This window comes from Ascaphus truei, chromosome 2 (genome assembly GCF_040206685.1).
Source record: "Ascaphus truei isolate aAscTru1 chromosome 2, aAscTru1.hap1, whole genome shotgun sequence".
Lineage (NCBI taxonomy): Eukaryota > Metazoa > Chordata > Amphibia > Anura > Ascaphidae > Ascaphus > Ascaphus truei.
In genome coordinates, this window is record NC_134484.1 from 21,485,245 (window position 1) to 21,507,026 (window position 21,782).

Consider the following 21,782-nt stretch of genomic DNA (forward strand, 5'->3'; position numbering starts at 1 on the left):
ATGCATTGTAAGGAACCCCAACCCTCTCTCACAGCGTCTGAGATCAGATGCATTGTAAGGAACCCCAACCCTCTCTAACAGCGTCTGAGATCAGATGCATTGTAAGGAGCCCCAACCCTCTCTAATAGCGAGCCTGAGATCAGATGCATTGTAAGGAACTTAATGCCATGCCATATGACGCTTGTATGTATATATATTTTGGGCCTGATTTTCACTGGGTATATGGAGAGGATGTTAAACCCATGATCACCAGATAGATAGATAGATAGATATCATGGTGATCATGGGTTTAACATGCTCTCCACATACCCAGTGAAAATGAGACCCAAACTGAGAAGAATGCTTTCAGTGGCTGTTTATACTATATATGTGTTTGTTCTTATTCACCAATGGGGGGTGTTCTGATGAAGGGGCTCGCGCCCCGAAATGTAAAACACTTGTCCTCTACCGACTAAAAGGTATATGCATTAAAATGGACATTTAAGCAGTAATTGCTGTTGAAGCCTGCGGTATTCTCCATGCCTTTCCTCCGTTTAGGACACCTTTTATTGCCAGAGAGGCCAACAACTCATAGCAATATATTCATGGCCTCTCTGTCACTGGAAGGGTTAAAATAGTAATGAGGGGGGAAATTGAACCTTCTCTAACGCTGCTGTGCTCCAGGGTTTCATTTTGGACTATGTCAAAATTCAATATTGTATTACTTTAAATAAATAAGTATAAACGCGCTCTTCAGACCATTTATCTTCTTCTGTTCTGAAGTGAAATAACCACTCTGATTAATGTGCGCTTTTACTGGCTCGTTTTCTAATACAGAAAGTCCCTGTACATACAGTAACAGATATTGATCAGTTCTTACAGGGAGAGAGACACTGTGATCACAGTTGGAAAGCGCCTAATTCCCTTTATTAGGCCGTTTCATTTTACTGCGCCGTCTCGGCGTGGGATTGTGCCCGACTGCATTTCTGTTAACTATTATATGTCTGTTACGCAAACGTGCACTGGACAAAATGTATCGCGCAGTCTGAGAAGCGATCGCTCGAAGGGTTGCATGATCCACGTTTTCCAGTGGGACACGGAGGCCGTTTCACCCCAAAAGGAAGTCGGCAAACTGTACTAACATTCCCAATAACATTGGGTACCATATTGTGTACCATTCCAACCCATGAAATGGAAAGTAAAAAGCCAAGTCACATAGATTGCAAGTTCTGCGGGGCAGGCTCTCCTTTTGCCTAAGCCTTAATTGCTGTTCTCCCCATTATATGGAATTTGTTTCCCTTTATTGTCATTTTATAGCAGCCGTTGGCCAGATTCCAAGTAGTAAAATGTCTGCAGGATGCGTATAAGTGAAAAAGTGCAGCACTGTAATTAGTGAGGAAGATCATCACGTGTCATCGTGCAGCCTAACAACCATCTAATCCTTAGGTTCACCTTGTACAAGCTTCCCATCTTCTTCTTATCCCCTAAACACTGCTCCACATGCTCATATACACTGGATAGGAGCTGTGTTTTAATGTGAGGAACTCCTACGTTTCCTTTTGCCGTGGCAAACCCTCACACGATCCTGTTAGGACTACGATTAAAAAGAGAGAGCGTTTCAGTGTTCCCGTGGTTTTGGGAAGTGGAATCGGCTCATAGCATAATGTAATAGTTATAGCTAATAACGCAGTGAGGCGCGTGCTTTGCTATTGATGCATCAAGTAGAAGAGGTTGATGCTAGCAGCAGTTTTGTCTTAAGAGGGAAACGGTGAGAGAATGTATTTATTTATTTATAAACTATTTTACCAGGAAGTAGTGGGGAGTTGGGATTTCAATTTTTTTTCTTAATTAACACACATTAAGTCGACATCAGTTTTAACCTGCGTGATCTCTTGCACCTTTGTAATGATGCCGCACATCTCTCCTTTTTTGATGTGTTATTAAGCATCCCCCTGTCTCGTTCTCTGCTTCCCTTTCTGATCTCCTCTGTCCTCTTCATCTTTATACACACGGCCTGTTGGCTTTGTTTTCTTCTGCTTAATAGAAAGCGTTTGTACAGTAGCACTGCCTGTCCTGAGGAAGAATGCAGCTGTACAAAGCTCATCTCAATACATGTTATATCGCATTTTGTAACAAGTGTCCCGTAGTATTGATGTATTATGTAGTCACTTGTTTACCTTGTTTAAATGTAATGCCATGGTTTGCCCGGTATGTTATGGGGCTGAACGAGCGGTGAATAAAAGGCACAGAGTTTGAAGCTGGGGAGTCCGCTTCATATATGTACATATAGGCATACATACAGTGCGTACATACAGACATACTATATGTAAGTACTATGTGTGTACATATGGACATACATACAGTATGTGCATACAGTATATGCATAAAGTACAAACAGGATGTACATACAGTACTTACAGGATATACATACATACGTACAGCACATACATACAGTACATACATACGTTCAGCACATACATACAGTACATACATATGTTAAGCACATACATACATACAGTACATACATACGTAAAGGTGGTAAAATTCTTCACTACAAGTAAAATGTATGTAGGGCCATAATATATATTTACTAAGCGGTGCAGCCATACAACAATGTATGGTGCCAGAAAGCAAGTAAATGGGTTGTAAGGATCTTCCAGCGCAAGATGGTTTCCGATGGCATAGCACCGCTTAGTAATTATGGACCTTAATCGTTCTCCATGGTTTCTGCTCTTGAAAGATCATCGCAAGGATTGTACCTGTACAGCTGGAACCAGATTTATGTGTAATTGTCCCCAAATAGTGTTCACCTCAACCGCGGCCTCGCTGTGCCCCTCGCTACACTAAGCCCTGTCAGAGGGGCAAGGAGAGAGAATGGCTAGCATCTCCCTGGCAGTGGGGCAAGAAGAGGGCATGGCCAGCATCTCCCTGGCAGTGGGGCAAGAAGAGGGCATGGCCAGCATCTCCATGTGAGTGCAGCAAGTAAAGGGCATGGCCAGCATCTCCATGGGAATGCAGCAAGTAGAGGGCATGGCCAGCATCTCCATGTGAGTGCAGCAAGTAGAGGGCATGGCCAGCATCTCCATGGGAGTGCAGCAAGTAGAGGGCATGGCCAGCATCTCCATGGGAGTGGGGCAAGTAGAGGGCATGGCCAGCATCTCCATGTGAGTGCAGCAAGTAAAGGGCATGGCCAGCATCTCCATGGGAGTGGGGCAAGTAGAGGGCATGGCCAGCATCTCCATGTGAGTGCAGCAAGTAGAGGGCATGGCCAGCATCTCCATGGGAGTGCAGCAAGTAGAGGGCATGGCCAGCATCTCCCTGGGAGTGGGGCAAGTAGAGGGCATGGCCAGCATCTCCATGGGAGTGCGGCAAGTAGAGGGCATGGCCAGCATCTCCATGTGAGTGCAGCAAGTAAAGGGCATGGCCAGCATCTCCATGGGAATGCAGCAAGTAGAGGGCATGGCCAGCATCTCCCTGGGAGTGGGGCAAGTAGAGGGCATGGCCAGCATCTCCATGGGAGTGCGGCAAGTAGAGGGCATGGCCAGCATCTCCATGTGAGTGCAGCAAGTAAAGGGCATGGCCAGCATCTCCATGGGAATGCAGCAAGTAGAGGGCATGGCCAGCATCTCCATGTGAGTGCAGCAAGTAGAGGGCATGGCCAGCATCTCCATGGGAGTGGGGCAAGTAGAGGGCATGGCCAGCATCTCCATGTGAGTGCAGCAAGTAAAGGGCATGGCCAGCATCTCCATGGGAGTGGGGCAAGTAGAGGGCATGGCCAGCATCTCCATGTGAGTGCAGCAAGTAGAGGGCATGGCCAGCATCTCCATGGGAGTGCAGCAAGTAGAGGGCATGGCCAGCATCTCCATGGGAGTGGGGCAAGTAGAAGGCATGGCCAGCATCTCCATGGGAGTGCAGCAAGTAGAGGGCATGGCCAGCATCTCCATGGGAGTGCGGCAAGTAGAGGGCATGGCCAGCATCTCCATGGGAGTGCAGCAAGTAGAGGGCATGGCCAGCATCTCCATGGGAGTGGGGCAAGTAGAGGGCATGGCCAGCATCTCCATGGGAGTGCGGCAAGTAGAGGGCATGGCCAGCATCTCCATGGGAGTGCGGCAAGTAGAGGGCATGGCCAGCATCTCCCTGGCAGTGGGGCAAGAAGAGGGCATGGCCAGCATCTCCCTGGCAGTGGGGCAAGAAGAGGGCATGGCCAGCATCTCCATGGGAGTGCGGCAAGTAGAGGGCATGGCCAGCATCTCCCTGGCAGTGGGGCAAGAAGAGGGCATGGCCAGCATCTCCATGGGAGTGCGGCAAGTAGAGGGCATGGCCAGCATCTCCCTGGCAGTGGGGCAAGAAGAGGACATGGCAAGCATCTCCCTGGGAGTGGGGCAAGTAGAGGGCATGGCCAGCATATTCCTGGCAATGGGGCAAGAAGGGGGCATGGCCAGCATCTCCCTGGCAGTGGGGCAAATAGAGGGCATGGCCAGCATCTCCATGGGAGTGGGGCAAGTAGAGGGCATGGCCAGCATCTCCATGGGAGTGGGGCAAGTAGAGGGCATGGCCAGCATCTCCCTGGGAGTGGGGAAAGTAGAGGGCATGGCCAGCATCTCCCTGGGAGTGGGGCAAGTAGAGGGTATGGCCAGCATATTCCTGGCAATGGGGCAAGAAGAGGGCATGGCCAGCATCTCCCTGGCAGTGGGGCAAGTAGAGGGCATGCAAGCATCTCCCTGGCAGTGGGGCAAGTAGAGGGCATGACTAGCATCTCCCTGGCAGTGGGGCAAGTAGAGGGCATGACTAGCATCTCCCTGGCAGTGGGGCAAGTAGAGGGCATGACTAGCATCTCCATAAGCTTCCCTGGGCTACAGGCTTCCCTGTATAAAAACAGCCCATTTTAAGGGCAAAAGTGGTCAAATCTGCTCCGTTTTTTATATATTTAATAAGCAGTAAGGAAGCAACTCAACTGCTCACTTTTTCCCCCTTTAGCCAGAGGTTTCCCAGCACGATTTCCCTGATCATTCAGCACCCATTCAGTGTTTGCTTTCTCGTCTCAGATGTAGCTGTACAAAGTGTGTAATACAGCAGGCCTTTAGGGAGTCCATGTAAACGAAAGCCGCAATTATAGTTGCAGCGTGACCGAGCCCGCGCGAAAAACATCCACTGAGGCTGGAGGCAATCGGGAGGCGTGGCGGAGGCACACCAGGCTGGTTCGCCCTCATTGGCTGAACCGGTCATGTGACACGGCCGTCGCGCAAAAATAAAATAAATGGATTTGTATTTTAAAAATCGCCCGCGCTGTCTCTCTGCAGCGCTCGCACGCACTATGGGCGGCCTCATTGAGGAACACACATTTGTAATCGCGGCCTTATGTACAGTAGGTGCTGTAGGAAGCGAAAAATGTCCCAATACTCACAATCAATGCCTGCACCTTGAACACCGTATAACGTGACAATAAGATGAAGGAAGCCGGTTTGGCCACCAATGGAAGACATGCAAATACACTGCGGAGTTTGTCTTTGCTGTAGCTTGGATGTTGAAGACTTTATTTTTTTTTAATGATTTTTTTTCAATGCTTCTAAGCGATTGTTTTTTTTGATATGAAGGCATTATTGCATGAAGGCTCGTCTCATGTATGATAGATTTTCCTTCAAAGTCATTGTATTTAATAGGTTTCCATGACAGTTATTAAACTATCACCTTTTCCTTGGTATGATATTGGGGCGTCCCAGCAACAAAAAGTAATCTAAAAGATAGAAAGAAAAACGTGTATAGTTGTATCACATAACACTTTGATTATTTTCATGTGAAAGAATTTTATACAGGCATACCCCGCTTTAAGTACACTCACTTTAAGTACACTCGCGAGTAAGTACATATCGCCCAATAGGCAAACGGCAGCTTACGCATGCGCCTGTCAGCACGTCCTGAACAGCAATACCGGCTCCCTACCTGTACCGAAGCTGTGCGCAAGCGGGGAGACTATAGAGCCTGTTACACATGCGTTATTTACATTAGTTATGCACATATATGATGATTGCAGTACGGTACATGCACCGATAAGTGGAAAAAGGTAGTGCTTCACTTTAAGTACATTTTCGCTTTACATACATGCTCCGGTCCCATTGCGTACGTTAATGCGGGGTATGCCTGTACATCTAATAGCCCAAGCTGCAACGGCCTGAGACTTGCATGCTTTGTTTTCTTAGCATGTTTTCTCCACCCTGCTGGCTTGGTCAAAATTGACTTGGTTTTTGAATGACTCCCGATCCCACACGATCTATTTCTGTCTCACTATGTGTTGCCCCAGAGGGCAATTTGCCCTCTCTCTTTGATTTTCATTTCCAAAATTTTCATGTTACTTGAAAAGAACATTTCTTGTTGTCGCTTGCATGGGATTCATGCAGCGCTCGTCTTGAAATCTGTATCCCTTTGTAACCGAGACATTATTTTTTTTTTTAATCGGATATTTTCCATCCAGACGAAATGCTAAATTGCAAAGTACACATAAGCACAGATGGCGGAACGGGAACAGTTTATGGTTTTGCGTGTTACAATTTCCATGTAATATTGATTGTCTAATTTTGTGTGGATATTACACGGCGTTGTTAAAATAAAAATGTTTAAATATCTGGGCATAATCTTTTTCTTTGGAAAGGAGAAGGCGTCGCAGACCCACTGTACTTTCCGTTTCTGAATCTCACAAATGAAAATGTTTTATCTTTAATTGGATCTCAGAGCTGCCTTGTAAGACATAGATCATAAATAAGGATGGAAGTGTCCAGAATTCCGACTCCAGAACCATGCAGAATATACTCTTTGTGCGCACTGTAAATTGAAGTGCAGCGAGCCAGGAAAAGGTTGGGAAAACAGAAGGGTACATAGCCAAAAACTCATTGAGGGTTTTCTTTTTTATCTGAATCACGTGTATAGTTATACAGATAGCGTTATGTTTTGTGTGCGTGAATATTGGTGACAAATCTTTTGTGTTAGGATTCTGCTTGATCCATGCCAGGTTTTCACTACGGTTCAGTTTTTCGGTCTCTCCTGCCCTTTCTGCTCTCTGTGGCTATTTTGGGTACTGGCAGCCTGCTTTATAAGGCTGCAGTTACCATAGGGAGTCGCTGAGCAAAGTTCTGTGTGTTTGCAGCTCCTGTCGGTCTTTGCAGTTAAGTTTTGCCCTCTTGCCTGTTTTGAATTCCTGTTGCTGACCCTGGACCGTGACCCCGACCTCGCTGCCTTCCGCCTGCCCTGACCTCCGCTTGCCTCCACGACTTTGCACCTCTGCCGCCAGCCCTGACCTCTGCCTGTCCCCTGGACTTTGCAACTATGCCCCCTCCCCCCGTAACCCCCCCCCACCCACCGCTGCTTTCATACCAACTACGGACACTCTTACAGGACTCTGTCCCTGGGTTGTGGTCGGTTTATTTGTATCCCTTCCTCAGCCCTGCGGGTCCGCCTCCTGATTTGTGACGAGCACCTTCACAATTTGCTAGGGAATTGTAAGACTGAGCATTGTTGTGAAACGATCTCTCGAGAGCAATGTCTTCAATGTATTTGGATTCGTTTTGTTTTAACGTAAAAGTGGAAACTAATAAGTATGTGGCATTTGTTACCTTATTCTTTTATCTGCCTATGCATCCCACGTTACAAACACACATCCTTTCAACCAACCCTCTGCATAACTGCCTGTTTTCATTGACTCTTTCATATGCCTAACGTCTTCTTAACATGCGGCGCAACATATGACTTTCTTTTACATCCAGCTCTCAAAAGCAAGGAGATTACTCTTATCTTTACCTGAGAATGAAATAAGGTTTCTCACTCCTGTCTTACTGCCATGAGGAAGGGGCGCTACCCTATGGATAATTATAAAGACTTAATTGATAGAAATGGACATAGCCCTAGTATTACCATTGTGGATGTGCACTAGTGAGAGAGAGAAATATTTAACACGCAACTTTTATTAAGATCTAAAAATTAAATCACAAAGATATATTTCTTTCTCGCACTGGTGTGTATCCACGATATGTATACGTGGGACTATGTCCATGCGATGTGTATACTTTGTACTATACATATGCGATATGGATACTTAGGACTATGTCCATGCGATATGGAGTCTTGGTACTATATCCATGCGATATGGATACTTAGGACTATGTCCATGCGATATGGAGTCTTGGTACTATATCCGTTCGATATGGATACTTAGGACTATGTCCATGCGATATGGAGTCTTGGTACTACAGTATATCCGTGCGATATGGATACTTAGGACTATGTCCATGCGATATGGATATTTGGTACTATATCCATTCGATATGGATACTTTGGACTATGTCCATGCGATATACAGTAGATACTTGGGTCTATGTCCAGGCGATATGGATATTTGGTACAAAGCCCATGCTATATGGATACTTGGGACTATGTCCAAGCGATATGGATATTTGGGACTATGTCCATGCAATATGGATACTTGGGACTATGTCCAGGCGATATGGATATTTGGGCAATGCCCATGCTATATGGATACTTGGGACTATGTCCAGGCGATATGGATATTTGGGCAATGCCCATGCTATATGGATACTTGGGACTATGTCCAGGCGATATGGATATTTGGGACAATGCCCATGCTATATGGATACTTGTGACTATTATCCCATGCGATATGGATACTTGGCATTATGTCCATGTGATATGGATACTTGGGACTATGCTCATGCACCTTTATTGATCAATTCTTTAACATCATTTCTTTTCTGGCCAACAAGTTAGAAGCCTATATTCATTATTCTGTCTCTGTGGCCAAAACATCTAACTAATGAAGACTCTATTTTGTATTGGAAGGATTTACGGTCTTATTCTATACCCGCTTAAGTAGCTGATCTGCCCTTTTTCTGCACAGATTCTCTGTGGCAGTCTATAAGCTATTGTAGCAGTTATAGAAATAGCCCATAGTATGGTGATCTTGACAATGCAGCCATTGTTGAAACTAAAGTGATTTTGCTGTAATAAGATGAATAATTGAAGTCTGAAAGACAATGTAAGTGCACTCCCTGTCTGTTTTCTCTGTATTATCTGTTTATTACATTTAGGAGGAGATGTACTGTATCAACACAATTTTGAAGCAAGATAGATTCAGAGATTGTAATGTTCATCTTGTGGCTCTATGTTCTTTGATCCAATTTTACCCTCTAATGCGTTAAGTGACACATTATATTATATACTGTATATATATACAGGCATACCCCGGTTTAAGGACACTCACTTTAAGTACACTCGCGAGTAAGTACATCTCGCTCAATAGGCAAACGGCAGTTCACGCATGCGCCTGTCAGCACTTCCTGAACAGCAATACCAGCTCCCTACCTGTACCCAAGCTGTGCGCAAGCGGGGAGCCTATAGAGCCTATTACACATGTGTTATTTACATCAGTTATGCACGTGTATGGCAATGGCAGTACAGTACATGCATCGATAAGTGGGAAAAAGGTAGTGCTTCACTTTAAGTACATTTTCGCTTTACATACATGCTCCGGTCCCATTGCGTACGTTAATGCGGGGTATGCCTGTATTTTCTTACTTGGCACAGGCAATGTACACAGTGCTGTACTTAGATGTATACCAATGAGCTTGCAATCTAAATTTGGTGCCTGAGGCACCTAAACATAAGTCTTACTGATTCGCCAAATGAAGATGTTCTTCATTAAATGGGTGCAAATGAATGTCCCATCAAATAGTCCACGACACGATTCTTGTCACAATTTATTCAGAGACGATAGAATACATCTTTTACCGCATCATTTCAGGCATATAGAATGTAGTTATGGAGTGGATAATCTTGTGCTTAGTTCATATCTTCGTGGTGTTTAATGATTCTGAATTCTATAAATCCAGATACTCTATATACATTTTTCTCAACATAGCAATACCTGTTTTTCTCACTGTCAGCCAAATATTCTTAGTCAATCATCAATGTCTAAACCAATATTCCTTAATTTACTTTGATGTAGAAGAAGCTCTTTGTTCTGTCACTAAGTAACTATAGTTAATCCTATGTTCCTAATCATTCAAAACATATTGTATTGTCTTATTAACTAACCCTATTTAATTAACCTTTGAATTCAAACTCTTGCAACTCCGTAGACAAACATTTCTACACCTCCCTGTCTTCAGACTGATTTAACTTCTTATCATTGCAGAGTCAGCTAATCATTTTCCAATATAAATTCTAACTTAATACTAAATTAACTAGTTACATGCTGGATATGTACAGGCATACCCCGGTTTAAGGACACTCACTTTAAGTACACTCGCGAGTAAGGACATATCGCCCAATAGGCAAACGGCAGCTCACGCATGCGCCTGTCAGCACGTCCTGAACAGCAATACCGTCTCCTTACCTGTACCGAAGCTGTGTGCAAGCGGGGAGACTATAGAGCCTGTTACAAATGCGTTATTTACATCAGTTATGCACGTATAGGACGATTGCAGTATAGTACATGCACTGATAAATGGGAAAGGTAGTGCTTCACTTTAAGTACATTTTCGCTTTACATACATGTTCCGGTCCCATTGCGTTACGTTAATGCGGGGTACTGTATGCCTGTATATAGAAAATATAGCATAATTAATATTTCAGATTTCAAGCCTATCTTCAGCACCAAGTGACATAAAGTGAACTGCTTCGAATAATAAAATAGGATTTACCAAATACTGAAGAAACAAATAGGCCGAAGTTGATCAACTTAAGAAGTCTTGAAGTCAACGCATTAAAGTATGATGAAAAAATATACACGTGTGATTACTTTGTGGGTGCAGTGCTGTGAATAGGTAATATTTGTAGAAAAAATTAAGGGCTGTAGATAAGTCTTCCATAGGAAATTCACTTGACTGAAAACCCCAATAACTAAAATATAATATTTAATAGATACCTATTTAAAACATCTATCACAAAGCTAAAATGAGTAGGTGCGGGTATTCTCAATCCATAAGAGAATATACCGGTGAGACACTGTGTGCATACAATATGCTTATATTGACCATCAATCATTAATGACACGGTGTCTCCATTTGCTCCTACACTGCATCAGGGAGTGCTGGGGAATTGCGGGGATATGGTATGGCAGCGGAGTGCTATTATATGAATATTGAGTTAATAGAGTTGAATGACCGCAATTGTTGAGCGCAATGCCATGTAAAAGTCTCTCAAAATGTAAACTACTGTCCGGCCTTCCTGCCTCTCACCTGTCTCGCTTACAATCTATCCTAAATGCTGCTGCCAGAATCACTCTACTCTTTCCTAGATCTGTCTCCGCGTCTCCCCTCATGAAATCCCTGTCCTGGCTTCCGATCAAATCCTGCATCTCGCACTCAATTCTCCTCACTTTTAAAGCTTTACACTCTTCTGCTCCTCCTTACATCTCAGCCCTAATTTCTCGTTATACACCATCCCGACTTTTGCGTTCTTCTCAAGGATGTTTTCTTTCTACCCCCTTTGTATCTAAAGCCCTCTCCCGCCTTAAACCTTTTTCACTGACTGCCCCACACCTCTGGAATGCCCTTCCCCTCAGTACCCGACTAGCACCCTCTCTATCCACCTTTAAGACCCACCTTAAGACACACTTGCTTAAAGAAGCCTATGAATAGCACTGTGGATATTCTGAACACATGATACATAAAGCTTGCACACGCACTTACCAGAACTCCCTCCTACTGTCTCTGTACGTTCTACCTACCTACCAATTAGACTGTAAGCTCCTCGGGGCAGGGACTCCTCTTCCTTAATGTTACTTTTATGTCTAAAGCACTTATTCCTATGATCTGTTATTTATATTATCTGTTATTTATTTGATTACCACATGTATTACTACTGTGAAGCGCTATGTACATTAATGGCGCTATATAAATAAAGACATACAATACAACTAGGATGGGGGCAGATGCATCAGAACATCAGCGCTAGACATGGGTCTGCCAGTGACGGGACAGAGGAGGTCAAAATATATCACCGATCCTGTATGAATATAAAGATCGGGGAATGTCTAACCTGCCTTTACTGACGGAGTACAGGGTTTATCCGGCGAGAGAGATCAATGCTATGGACATCTAAGTAGGACATTTACCAAATACTGACTCAATGTACATTTTTTCCAGCTTTCTCTATGGTCACAAAAAAGCCATCTACTCTTAGCAGAAACCTCTGCCATATAAATCACGTGCAAGCAGAAAGTAATACAGTACTTTTTACTTTGTCTGTTCATAAAACCCCATGAGTCCTCTTGCTTGACACTGGTTGTTGTCATTGCCCACTCTGGCAGCAAACGGGTTAGTGTATGTTCTCAAAATGACAGCTGACCTCCAGGGTTCACATTGAAGGGGTTTTGTTTTTTGGGTGGTGGGTGCTCAAGCTTTGAACCTATATTGTCCTTGAAAATGGTATATATCCGGTTATCTATTTAATATTATTCTTATATTCTCTAAACTAGTCATTATAATATTCTCTAAACTAGTCATTTACCTAATTGCTAATCCGCCAGGAACGACTTTCCGCTGATGACATCACCACTCCTACATTCCAGGGCGAAGCGTTTGACTTCAGTTGTAATTGCGCACAGCAGATGAAATTGAACAGAGATCTATCATGTTTCCCTGCATATATCCTAATTGACACTTGTGTGTTTGAGGAAATATAAGGGAAGGGAATTGGATTACAGGTAAATATATTCTTGCCATTAGATGTAGCCTGAAGCATTAGTAGCAATTATTGCCTATAGCGTAGAACATTGTGTTTCTATGAACCCACAAGGCCATTACAATTTGCTCTGCACTGGCTTGAAATAAATGCTACATTTGATAAAATGTGTTGCATGTACCTATACCGATAAAATGCAGAAAGTTAATTGCTTATTCAGCATCATTCATTATCTGGTAATAACCTCAATATGGGCTATAGATGTGAGCACTGAAGTCTTAGTAACTGAAAATGTTGATTCAAAATAAGCAATTTGTTATTTGCATAGTGGTTGTTCGTGTTTAAAGTGGTGATCCCACATAGCGGGCTAAACTATTTCTATTAATTAAACAGCTGAACTATGAAATGTGTGTTTTTTTGTAGGCATCGCGTTTATTATGAACCTTTTACATACTTGGCCCCTGTATAAAATGAATATGTTTTATTTATTCCGGGACCGCTGACATTCAAGTTGATCAGATGCTTTAATGTTTTAGAAGTGTATCTGTTTGGCAAATGATGGCACCTTAATTAGTTTTACAACCCAAGTACCGCAATGATATACAATTTACCTACAGGTTTTTTTAAGCAGCCTCATCATGAGCAGGATTACTATGAGAAAGATTAGACAACCATCCCACTATCGGGCTGAAGGAGCGGCTCGGTGAGTTAAGGCGCTGACTCTGGAAACAGTGACACTGAGTTTGAATCAGGGGAACGTGGTTCAAATACTAGTGTCAGCTCCTTGGGACCTTGGGCAAGTAACTTAATCTCCATGTGCCTCAGGCACCAAAAACATAGATTGTAAGGCTTCGGCCCCAGGTGCGAGGCTGGCGGCGAGTGCAGCCGAGTCCCCAGGTCTGCAGGGGGAAAGACGGGGGGTGTGGGGGGAGGCGTGACGGGGGCAGGTTCGCCCTCATTGGCTGAACCGCCGGGGGGCGTGGCCTAGCGCTCCGTTGCGAGTCCTGATCTCAATTTTCTTGAGAGCAGGAGAAACTGTCAGCGCAGCGCGGCGGCCGCTCCTCGCAGCGGGCCCGACCCCATTGTGGGGCGGCTCCTGTACCTGCAGCGTCCGCCACAGCGTGCGCTGCAGTAGCCAGCGGGGAAACAGCCTAAGCTCGACGGGGCAGGAACCTGTGCCTGTAACATTCCTATGCACAATGCTGCTTCACACGCACTATACTGTAATTGTGACGCGCTTTGAGTCCCATTGGGAGAAAGTAATACTTTTTCCTTATGTCCGTACGTAAAGCCCCCTGAGTCCTCTTGCGTGACATGTTGGTTGTTCTCATTGCCCACTCTGGCAGAACAGGGGTTACTTTATCGCTATATGAAATAATGTTACTATCCAATGCATTGAGTTCTGTTCCACTGACATGAGTCCACGTTGGTCCTACGAGGGACTGCTCTGGGACACATTTGCTGCCGGCAGGGCCTGCAACTTATTGCTCTGCAGTGGTTGTGCGGCCTCTTAATGTTTAAAGGGGCAACGTGCCACTTCTGCCTTGTACATGTGCAGCCTCCTGTTAGTGTTAACGAAGAGCTAGTAAGAGGCCCCAGATACAGTCGTCGTTTGATGAATTGAAGAACAGCTTGCTCTTTTCATAATGGATCATTGATTTTCCGAAGACAAGCCCCCGCTCTGCTAATAAATGGATTGCTGCACTTTAAACGTTTAAAAATAACTTGCATCACAGCGTTCCTGTTCATGGAAATCTGGAAATAGTTTTCCTAGAAACACTGAAGCAATGGAGGAGCAACATTATCCTCATTATCTCCTACGGCGCCAGTACTCGTGGGAGGGTGGGGAGGTGAGAAACAGTGGTGTTTTAATCCTCAAAAATATAACGTTAAATGCCCTCACTTTGTCATTATTCATGGCTGACCTCTTTTGATATATGCAATTTCAACCATACAGTATAATTGCTGTGAAGCAGTAGTCAATAGAAGGTGACCCCTTTGGATATAGTGAGTTACATTGTATTAGCCGCAGCACCAGCCGCCTGTTAGCCAGGGCTACGCAACTCGCAGTGTCCAGAAGCATCAACTTATGTTGACTACTTAAACATGGCCACTATGGAGATAGGATAACTAAACCGGTGGTTGCAGAGTACTGCAGAGCAGTGAGGGTGCAGTGCAAGCAGTGGCTGAAGTTGCCTCCAAGATTTGCAGACCAGTGCCAGATATCAAGAAATAATAAACATGCTAAATACTAATGCATATCTCTGTTGACCTAATTTTTTTGTTGCCCTACAGGATTTATACTTTTAAACACAAATAGCCTTTCTAAAAAAAATAATATATATATATATATATATATATATACATATTATTATATATATATATCAAAACAAAACAGAAATAATAAAGGAGCGCCTAATGGAATAACCTGCCTAACCGTGAGTGAGTAGCCAACTGCGTTAATACAACCTATGGGGTGGCTAAGGTAGGACAATGGATATAAAAACCCTATGTAGCTCTTTTCTTTTATATATATATATATATATATATATATATATATATATATATATATATATATATATATATATATATATATATATATATATATATATATATATATATTATTATATATATTATTATTTTTTTCCCAGAAACTGGAACCTTGGGTTTATAAATAAAATGGCAGAAGTACTCCTAGTTTATAAGTGAAATATCAGTGACACTTTGTATTTGTAAGCAATATAGTGTTGATACTCTCTTGGTAAACCAACTTGTAGTGTTGCTCGGTACACCCTACTACCAATACAAAAACAAAAAACACAAAAATAGATACAAAACCTGGCGCATGAGTGTGTGATGAAAAAAGTCCCAAATGAGTATGTGATAAAGTGATAGTTCCAATTTTACAACCTTGAGTGGCCGGTGAGAAACGAACCCAGTTCACAGTTCATAGGGGCAACAAGCAGTTCTTCTCATAGGATGGACTTGATCCTGCATATATGAAATATCAAGCAGAGAGAGCACACATTGCGCAGTATATTTGAACAGACAATGGTTATTCCAAAAGCTGAGTTATCTGAAATGCCTACTTACTAGAAGTGGCTAGATCACATGCAGGGGAGAGAAACTGTTCTTTATGCCTTCCTGATCCTGGAAGCCTCGGTTATAGCACGAACCCCTAGTGGTATCCGGTGTCTCCGTGGGTCCTGAAAAGCTGTCTCTTCAAATCCTGTCTTTAAGGAATCCTGCACCTTTTTCTTCGTTAAGGAACAGAAAAAGGACAGAAGATTGCGCAGCACAGTAAAAACTTTTAATGACGCCTTCCTAAAAACATAGATAAAAATACTCACAAGAGAAGGTGAGTATACACACAATACAGAAGTGCTCGGCCCAGCACACACAACACAGCCGCCTCAGTCACTGAGAGTCCGTTCCGGTACCGCGTGTATCCGGCGCACTTGGGTGACGTCACCGTCTTCAGTTTGACTGGCAGCCGGGATGTCTGGGACACTGCTTCTCAGGCTCCTCCCAATACAGCCTGATCACGGAGTGCAGTTCTCCTGTAATGAGAATCATACAGCACCAAAACCTCTCACCCTATTGGATCCCTGGCTCTCTCTTATATTTAGGATTTAGCTTTATTTCTTTCCCCAAGCATGTTTGAATTCCCTTACTGTATTAATTAACCCTTACCACCTCTGTCGGGAGGCTCCTCCATGTACCCACTTCCCTTTCTCTGCAATATGATAGCAAGAAAGGAATAGGCCGAGATTCTACATAAACGCACGCGGCGCCGCGCAGCACCCAAACAAAAATTGTACATAGCCGCAAAGCTCTTATACCAAGCGCGACTGTCGCACCGTGTGCTGCTGCAATGTGGGCGACAGTGGAAGCGTTTTGCAAATTTGTTTTCTCGTTGCGACGGCCGTCCAATAAAAAAGCCAGATTCCGGCCTGCAGCCGCGCGTGCAGTAGCATGTGCACAAGTCGCTCTGCGACGTCGCTAATGTGACATCACAGATGCGCGCGCCCTGCAGTTCGGCTGTATAATCGCAGCCTACGAGGGTTAACCGTTTATCATATAACTTGGCAGCCCCACTTATTTGGCCTTGCTTATTTTTTGCATACATGACCGTTTCCCACTATAGTGTAATAAACACATACATATGTACATGGGGCACAATGTGTTGTGGCATTGCCCTGATGTTGGGTGGGGTGTGTTGCCGTGATGATGGGGAGACTTTGTGACGCTACGTGGTTCTCCTGAAGGCAATAGCTCCTCTTGTTACCAAGACAATGCGACTCCCAGCAGAGGAGCAGGAAGAGAGGCGGGCGGGCAAAATAAAACCCTGCCCGCCTTCCATAATGCAATAAGGCGCGCTGCACAGCCGGGCTCCTTCAGCACTTACAGCAGCTATTAGCCTCTGCATGACTGTCTCTCTAAAGGAAGTCATTGGGAAAAGGGCACCTTTAAATGAGCAGTTCATATACTATATTTATTTATAAAATGTTTTAACAGGAAGTAGTACATTGCGTGTTACCTCTCATTTTCAAGTATGTCCTGGGCATAGAGTGGGCATATATGCGTGAGGTTTAAAAAAAAAAAAAAAACAGTTCTGTAGTGTTAGATAATACTTACATTTTTTATTTATGTTATTATTCAACTCTTAATGCCATGTTTCATATACTGAGCATCCTTAGATTTCTATAGCAGGCGTTTAGCACATCTCCCCAGCAGTGCAAGTTCTGTGTAACACTTTCCTGTTTGTGATTATTTGTTGCCAATATTCCCAGCAGTTGAGTTGCAAACTGTAACAATAGATAATGTTAGCTTAGTACAGCTGAACCCCGTTATAACGCAGTCCCTGGGGTCCACGAGAATGAGACTGCGTTATAACCGGGGTTGCGTAAATTTTGGCGGGAGGACTTACCGGCATCTGCATTTCTTCTCTCCTGTCCACGGCTGCTCTCTCCGCTCCATCTTTAGCGCAGAGGCGGGTCACATGACACACACACACAAACACACAAACACACAATACTTAACATATTGTACACTGAGCAGTTCACTGGCCTGTGCTACAGAGTTTAAGTATATTTAATGAGTCTGTGACATCACACCACTGCTGTGGTCCTGAGTTAGATTCCTGCATGTATAATATAGAAAATGTATTCATGTTCAACTCCCACATTGTGTGTGTGTGTGTGTGTGTGTGTGTGTGTGTGTGTGTGTGTGTGTCTGAAAGTATTGAATGTATAAAGAACAAAAAAGAAAACATTTCAAATTCCACGTGGTGTGTGTCTGCGCGGCAGGGGAGAGCAGAGGAGAGAAATTCAGATGCCGGTAAGAAAGGAGGTGTTTTTAAATCGGGAGCCAAGTTCAGACCGCGATATAGCGCTATAACGGTGTTGAGCTGTAGTAAGAATACATTGTAGCTGCCGAGTTACACTATGAACAATGAATTGATTGAAACGGAAAGTCAGCCATTTGGTGAACCCTGGGAACTAGGAGTTTTGCTGATCGATCACGGGAGAACCAATCGATCGGCAGTTTAGGTAATGAGCCTTCAATGAAGGTAATTATTTTTTTTAAAGCGCTGCTTGGACAGCCTGTTTAAGGGCAACATATTGATTTTTGCTCGACTGACATCAGGTGATCTTGCGGGTTATTAAGAGCAACCCAAGGATTATGGGGGAGTCACGTAGCATGATATGGTTATATGAACAGTGCCTGCGATTCCTTGCATTTGATACACAAACACCAATGTGCAGGAAAGTAAATCCATTCATCGGATGTTGTCAAAAAGTAACAATTGCTCTTAGCTCTTTGCCTCTAGAAAGGGAAACCAGTTCAAGCTCAAGGCCCCTTTCCCACAGACACGTTCCAATCCCCAAATCCAAGACAAAAGCAAAACCTCTTTGGATAAGAAGCCGCCTTAGCCACGGGGGAACCTGCTTCGAATCCCAGTGTCCAATTCCTGTGATCATTTGTGTTGTTATATACTGCCCAAGAATACCAGAACCGAAGCATGACGCTGTCCTTCCTTATTCCTTCTCTACCTTTAGACACTGGAAGCGATCTTGCATTTCAAATACTCGGGTGGGCCGGGCCATGCAGACGGGTATTACAGGAACCTCTCCCTCGGTCTGCATGTGGAAGTGGAACCGTCTGTGTTTTTCACTCGCGTCAGCACCCTCCCTGCAACAAGGTTGGTACTTACCTTTCTTTATCATTGATCACGCAACCCTTTGGCAGCCAAAAGGTTAAAGATGCTACCTAGGCTGCCCCAACTATGTATTTACATTTGAATGTCTGTCCTACTGAGTCTTGTCACTGGGAATCCCAGAGCTCAGGACATACAGTATCAAACTCGGATACAGCATTTTGGGAGCATAAAATGGCTGCTGTTAAGAAGCTCCCAGCAAGCCATTCAGTAGGTATAAATCTGAGTGGGTAAGTAAGAGTGTGTATAATATAATGCTGTAGATTAGTGCAGTGTTTTTCAACAGGGGTTCCTAGGAACCATTGGGTTCCATGGGCATCCCTCTGCAGTTTTCAGGTCATTTGAAAATTGTACCAAATACAGAAGAATTTATAATGCATCTGATCTCAGGCGCGCTATTAGAGAGGGTTGGGGTTCCTTACAATGCATCTGATCTCAGACACGCTATTAGAGAGGGTTGGGGTTCCTAACAATGCATCTGATCTCTGACACGCTATTAGAGGGTTGGGGTTCCTCAGAATTTAAATATAGGGTTCTTCAACCAAAAAATGGTTAAAGACACTGGGTTAGTTGGTAGTGGCCATTCAGGACTATGTAAATGCTTACACAAAAACACACAGAGTGCCTGCTCAGCCTACCGAAAAGAAAACTTATACTTCCTAGAGTGGTGCTATCAGGGTATACACATATTGGATTACACGACAGAGAGAAAGAACCCTACGAGGACGCACACTAAACTCTACTGATAGAAAAATAAATACATTTTGTTATTAATTATATGAGATACGAACGTGAACATAGATAAAAAAAGCGCGCTAGCACAGCGTATGACTATCATGCAAGAGATACAACTCCAATTTGTGGAGACGCAAACACTATAACTGGTAAGTATAATACATTGTATATAGATGCATAAAACCATGCGTAACTAGTATACAAATGGACTCCTTGTGTATGTGTTAATGACAATGCTTAAGTGTAGCTGTATAATATGAATGGAGTACTGTGTACATGAAGGTGTCTGAGAAACGGACAAGTGTGTCTCAAAAGGACATAATAGCACCAGCTCAATAGCTGTGCAGGTAGGTAAACACACTTTAATCTATGCATACGAAGGACAGGAAAGAAGAAAATAAAGCCACTAAGTCTGTAAGGTAAGAAGACTCAGACTGTCCAGTTACGGAAAATTCCGTCTGTGCAGTTAAAGTACCCTTTAAATGAGTGCTAATACCTAAGTAATCAGCACTTTAACAATTGGTATATCACAAGGTAAATTGAGTATTGCGTCAAATATACTCTATAATCAGAGAGATCTTGATCTAAAGGACGTAATACAAAGAAACCGTCTTGTCTAGTAGCCCTGTTATAAGTAAGGATTATAAACCTTCACTTGGAATAAAGGTACTGCAGTCCTGTCTCCACTAGTGTCTCTCACTAGTGATCCTGAATGAATGAGGTTACCGAGTATATCCTGGATTAACTTCACTATGAACTACGGGTACACACCTGTATATCAGGGATTTGTAAGGATCTGAGTGTGTGTCAATAGAGTAAATTGTTTACCTACCTGCACAGCTATTGAGCTGGTGCTATTATGAAGGACACCTTCATGTACACAGTACTCCATTCACATTATACAGCTACACTTAAGCATTGTCATTAAGGTACAGCAGACATACACAAGGAGTCCATTTGTATACTAGTTACGCATGTTTTCATGCATCTATATACAATGTATTATACTTACCAGTTATAGTGTTTGCGTCTCCACAAATTGGAGTTGTATCTTCTTGCATGATAAAGTCATACGCTGTGCTGGCGCGCTTTTTTTAATCTATGTTCACATCGCATCTCATATAATTAATAATAAAATGTATTTATTTTTCTATTAGTAGAGTTTAGTGTGCGTCCTCGTAGGGTTCTTTCTCTCTATGTAAATGCTTTGTTGAAATACTTGAGCTACTGCTGCGGCACAGTTTATTCGAGCATTTGCCCGTTCTGTGCCGCAGCAGTAGCCTGGCGCGCGCCCGAGTGTGACGGGCGCGCGCCGAAGCAGCGGAAGAGCGCCCTCCGATCGGGGCGCTCTCCCTACCGCTGCCGGGTCCGCCGGGTCCCCCGGAACCCCCTGCCGCTGTCCCGCGATCGCGGGACACCAGGGCTCCCTCGGGGAGCCCCTGGACACGCGTGCAGGGGGCGCACGCTCCCGATGACGCGTGACCGCGCGTCTATGACGCGCGGCACGCCGAGGGGCGGCCACTAGCAAGCCGGGAGATTTCCCGGCTTGCGGTACCGACCACACTTCAATAAAGTGTGTCGGTAGTGTATGCCTTTAGTTTATTAAGATATAGGCCACACCACTGCAGTACTACAGTATATGAAGCAGTGTATAAATACTGTGGCTACAGAGCTCGGGAAAAGTAGGGACAATTGCCACTGAATCCCAAAGTCTGTGTTGAATAGCTTGGTGAGAACACCATATTGAAGGACATACATGTTAAAGAAGCAATTCCTCCTGATCCGTTGTTACATTTGTTATTTTGTCTTAAACATTGTTTCATCCAGGGTATTCTTTTGGGTCTCTAGTCAATATTCAGTAAAGCTGCGTCTCCCATGTTAAGAAAGCCCTGAGTACTACTCATTTGAGTGGACCTCGGAGCCTTCCCCAACACGGAGACGCACCTTCACAATATATTGAGTAGGAAGCTTTTCTGCAGTACAGCTGCTGTCTTGCTACTGGGAGATATCTCTCCTCTTGGTCCTAGAGACATTAATCTCTCACACCATGTTCAGGAATGTATTACGACCAGTCAATAGCGTTGACCTATGAAGCTCTACTACAGGTTGGCTTGAAGCTGCTTTCTTGGGAGATGACCGCAAGCCTTCTTCTTAAATA

General features: G+C 43.9%; 1 protein-coding gene across 2 annotated transcripts in view; it reads left to right on the forward strand.

Moving 5' to 3' along the window:
• TRAPPC9 (trafficking protein particle complex subunit 9) overlaps nucleotides 1-21,782 on the forward strand; it is a 953,009-nt gene that overhangs the window by 369,619 nt on the left and 561,608 nt on the right. For both annotated transcript variants that reach the window (XM_075581783.1, XM_075581782.1), the window contains one exon: nucleotides 18,732-18,874. In XM_075581783.1, the coding sequence (XP_075437898.1) occupies nucleotides 18,732-18,874 (143 nt within the window). The remainder of the gene's footprint in view (nucleotides 1-18,731; nucleotides 18,875-21,782) is intronic.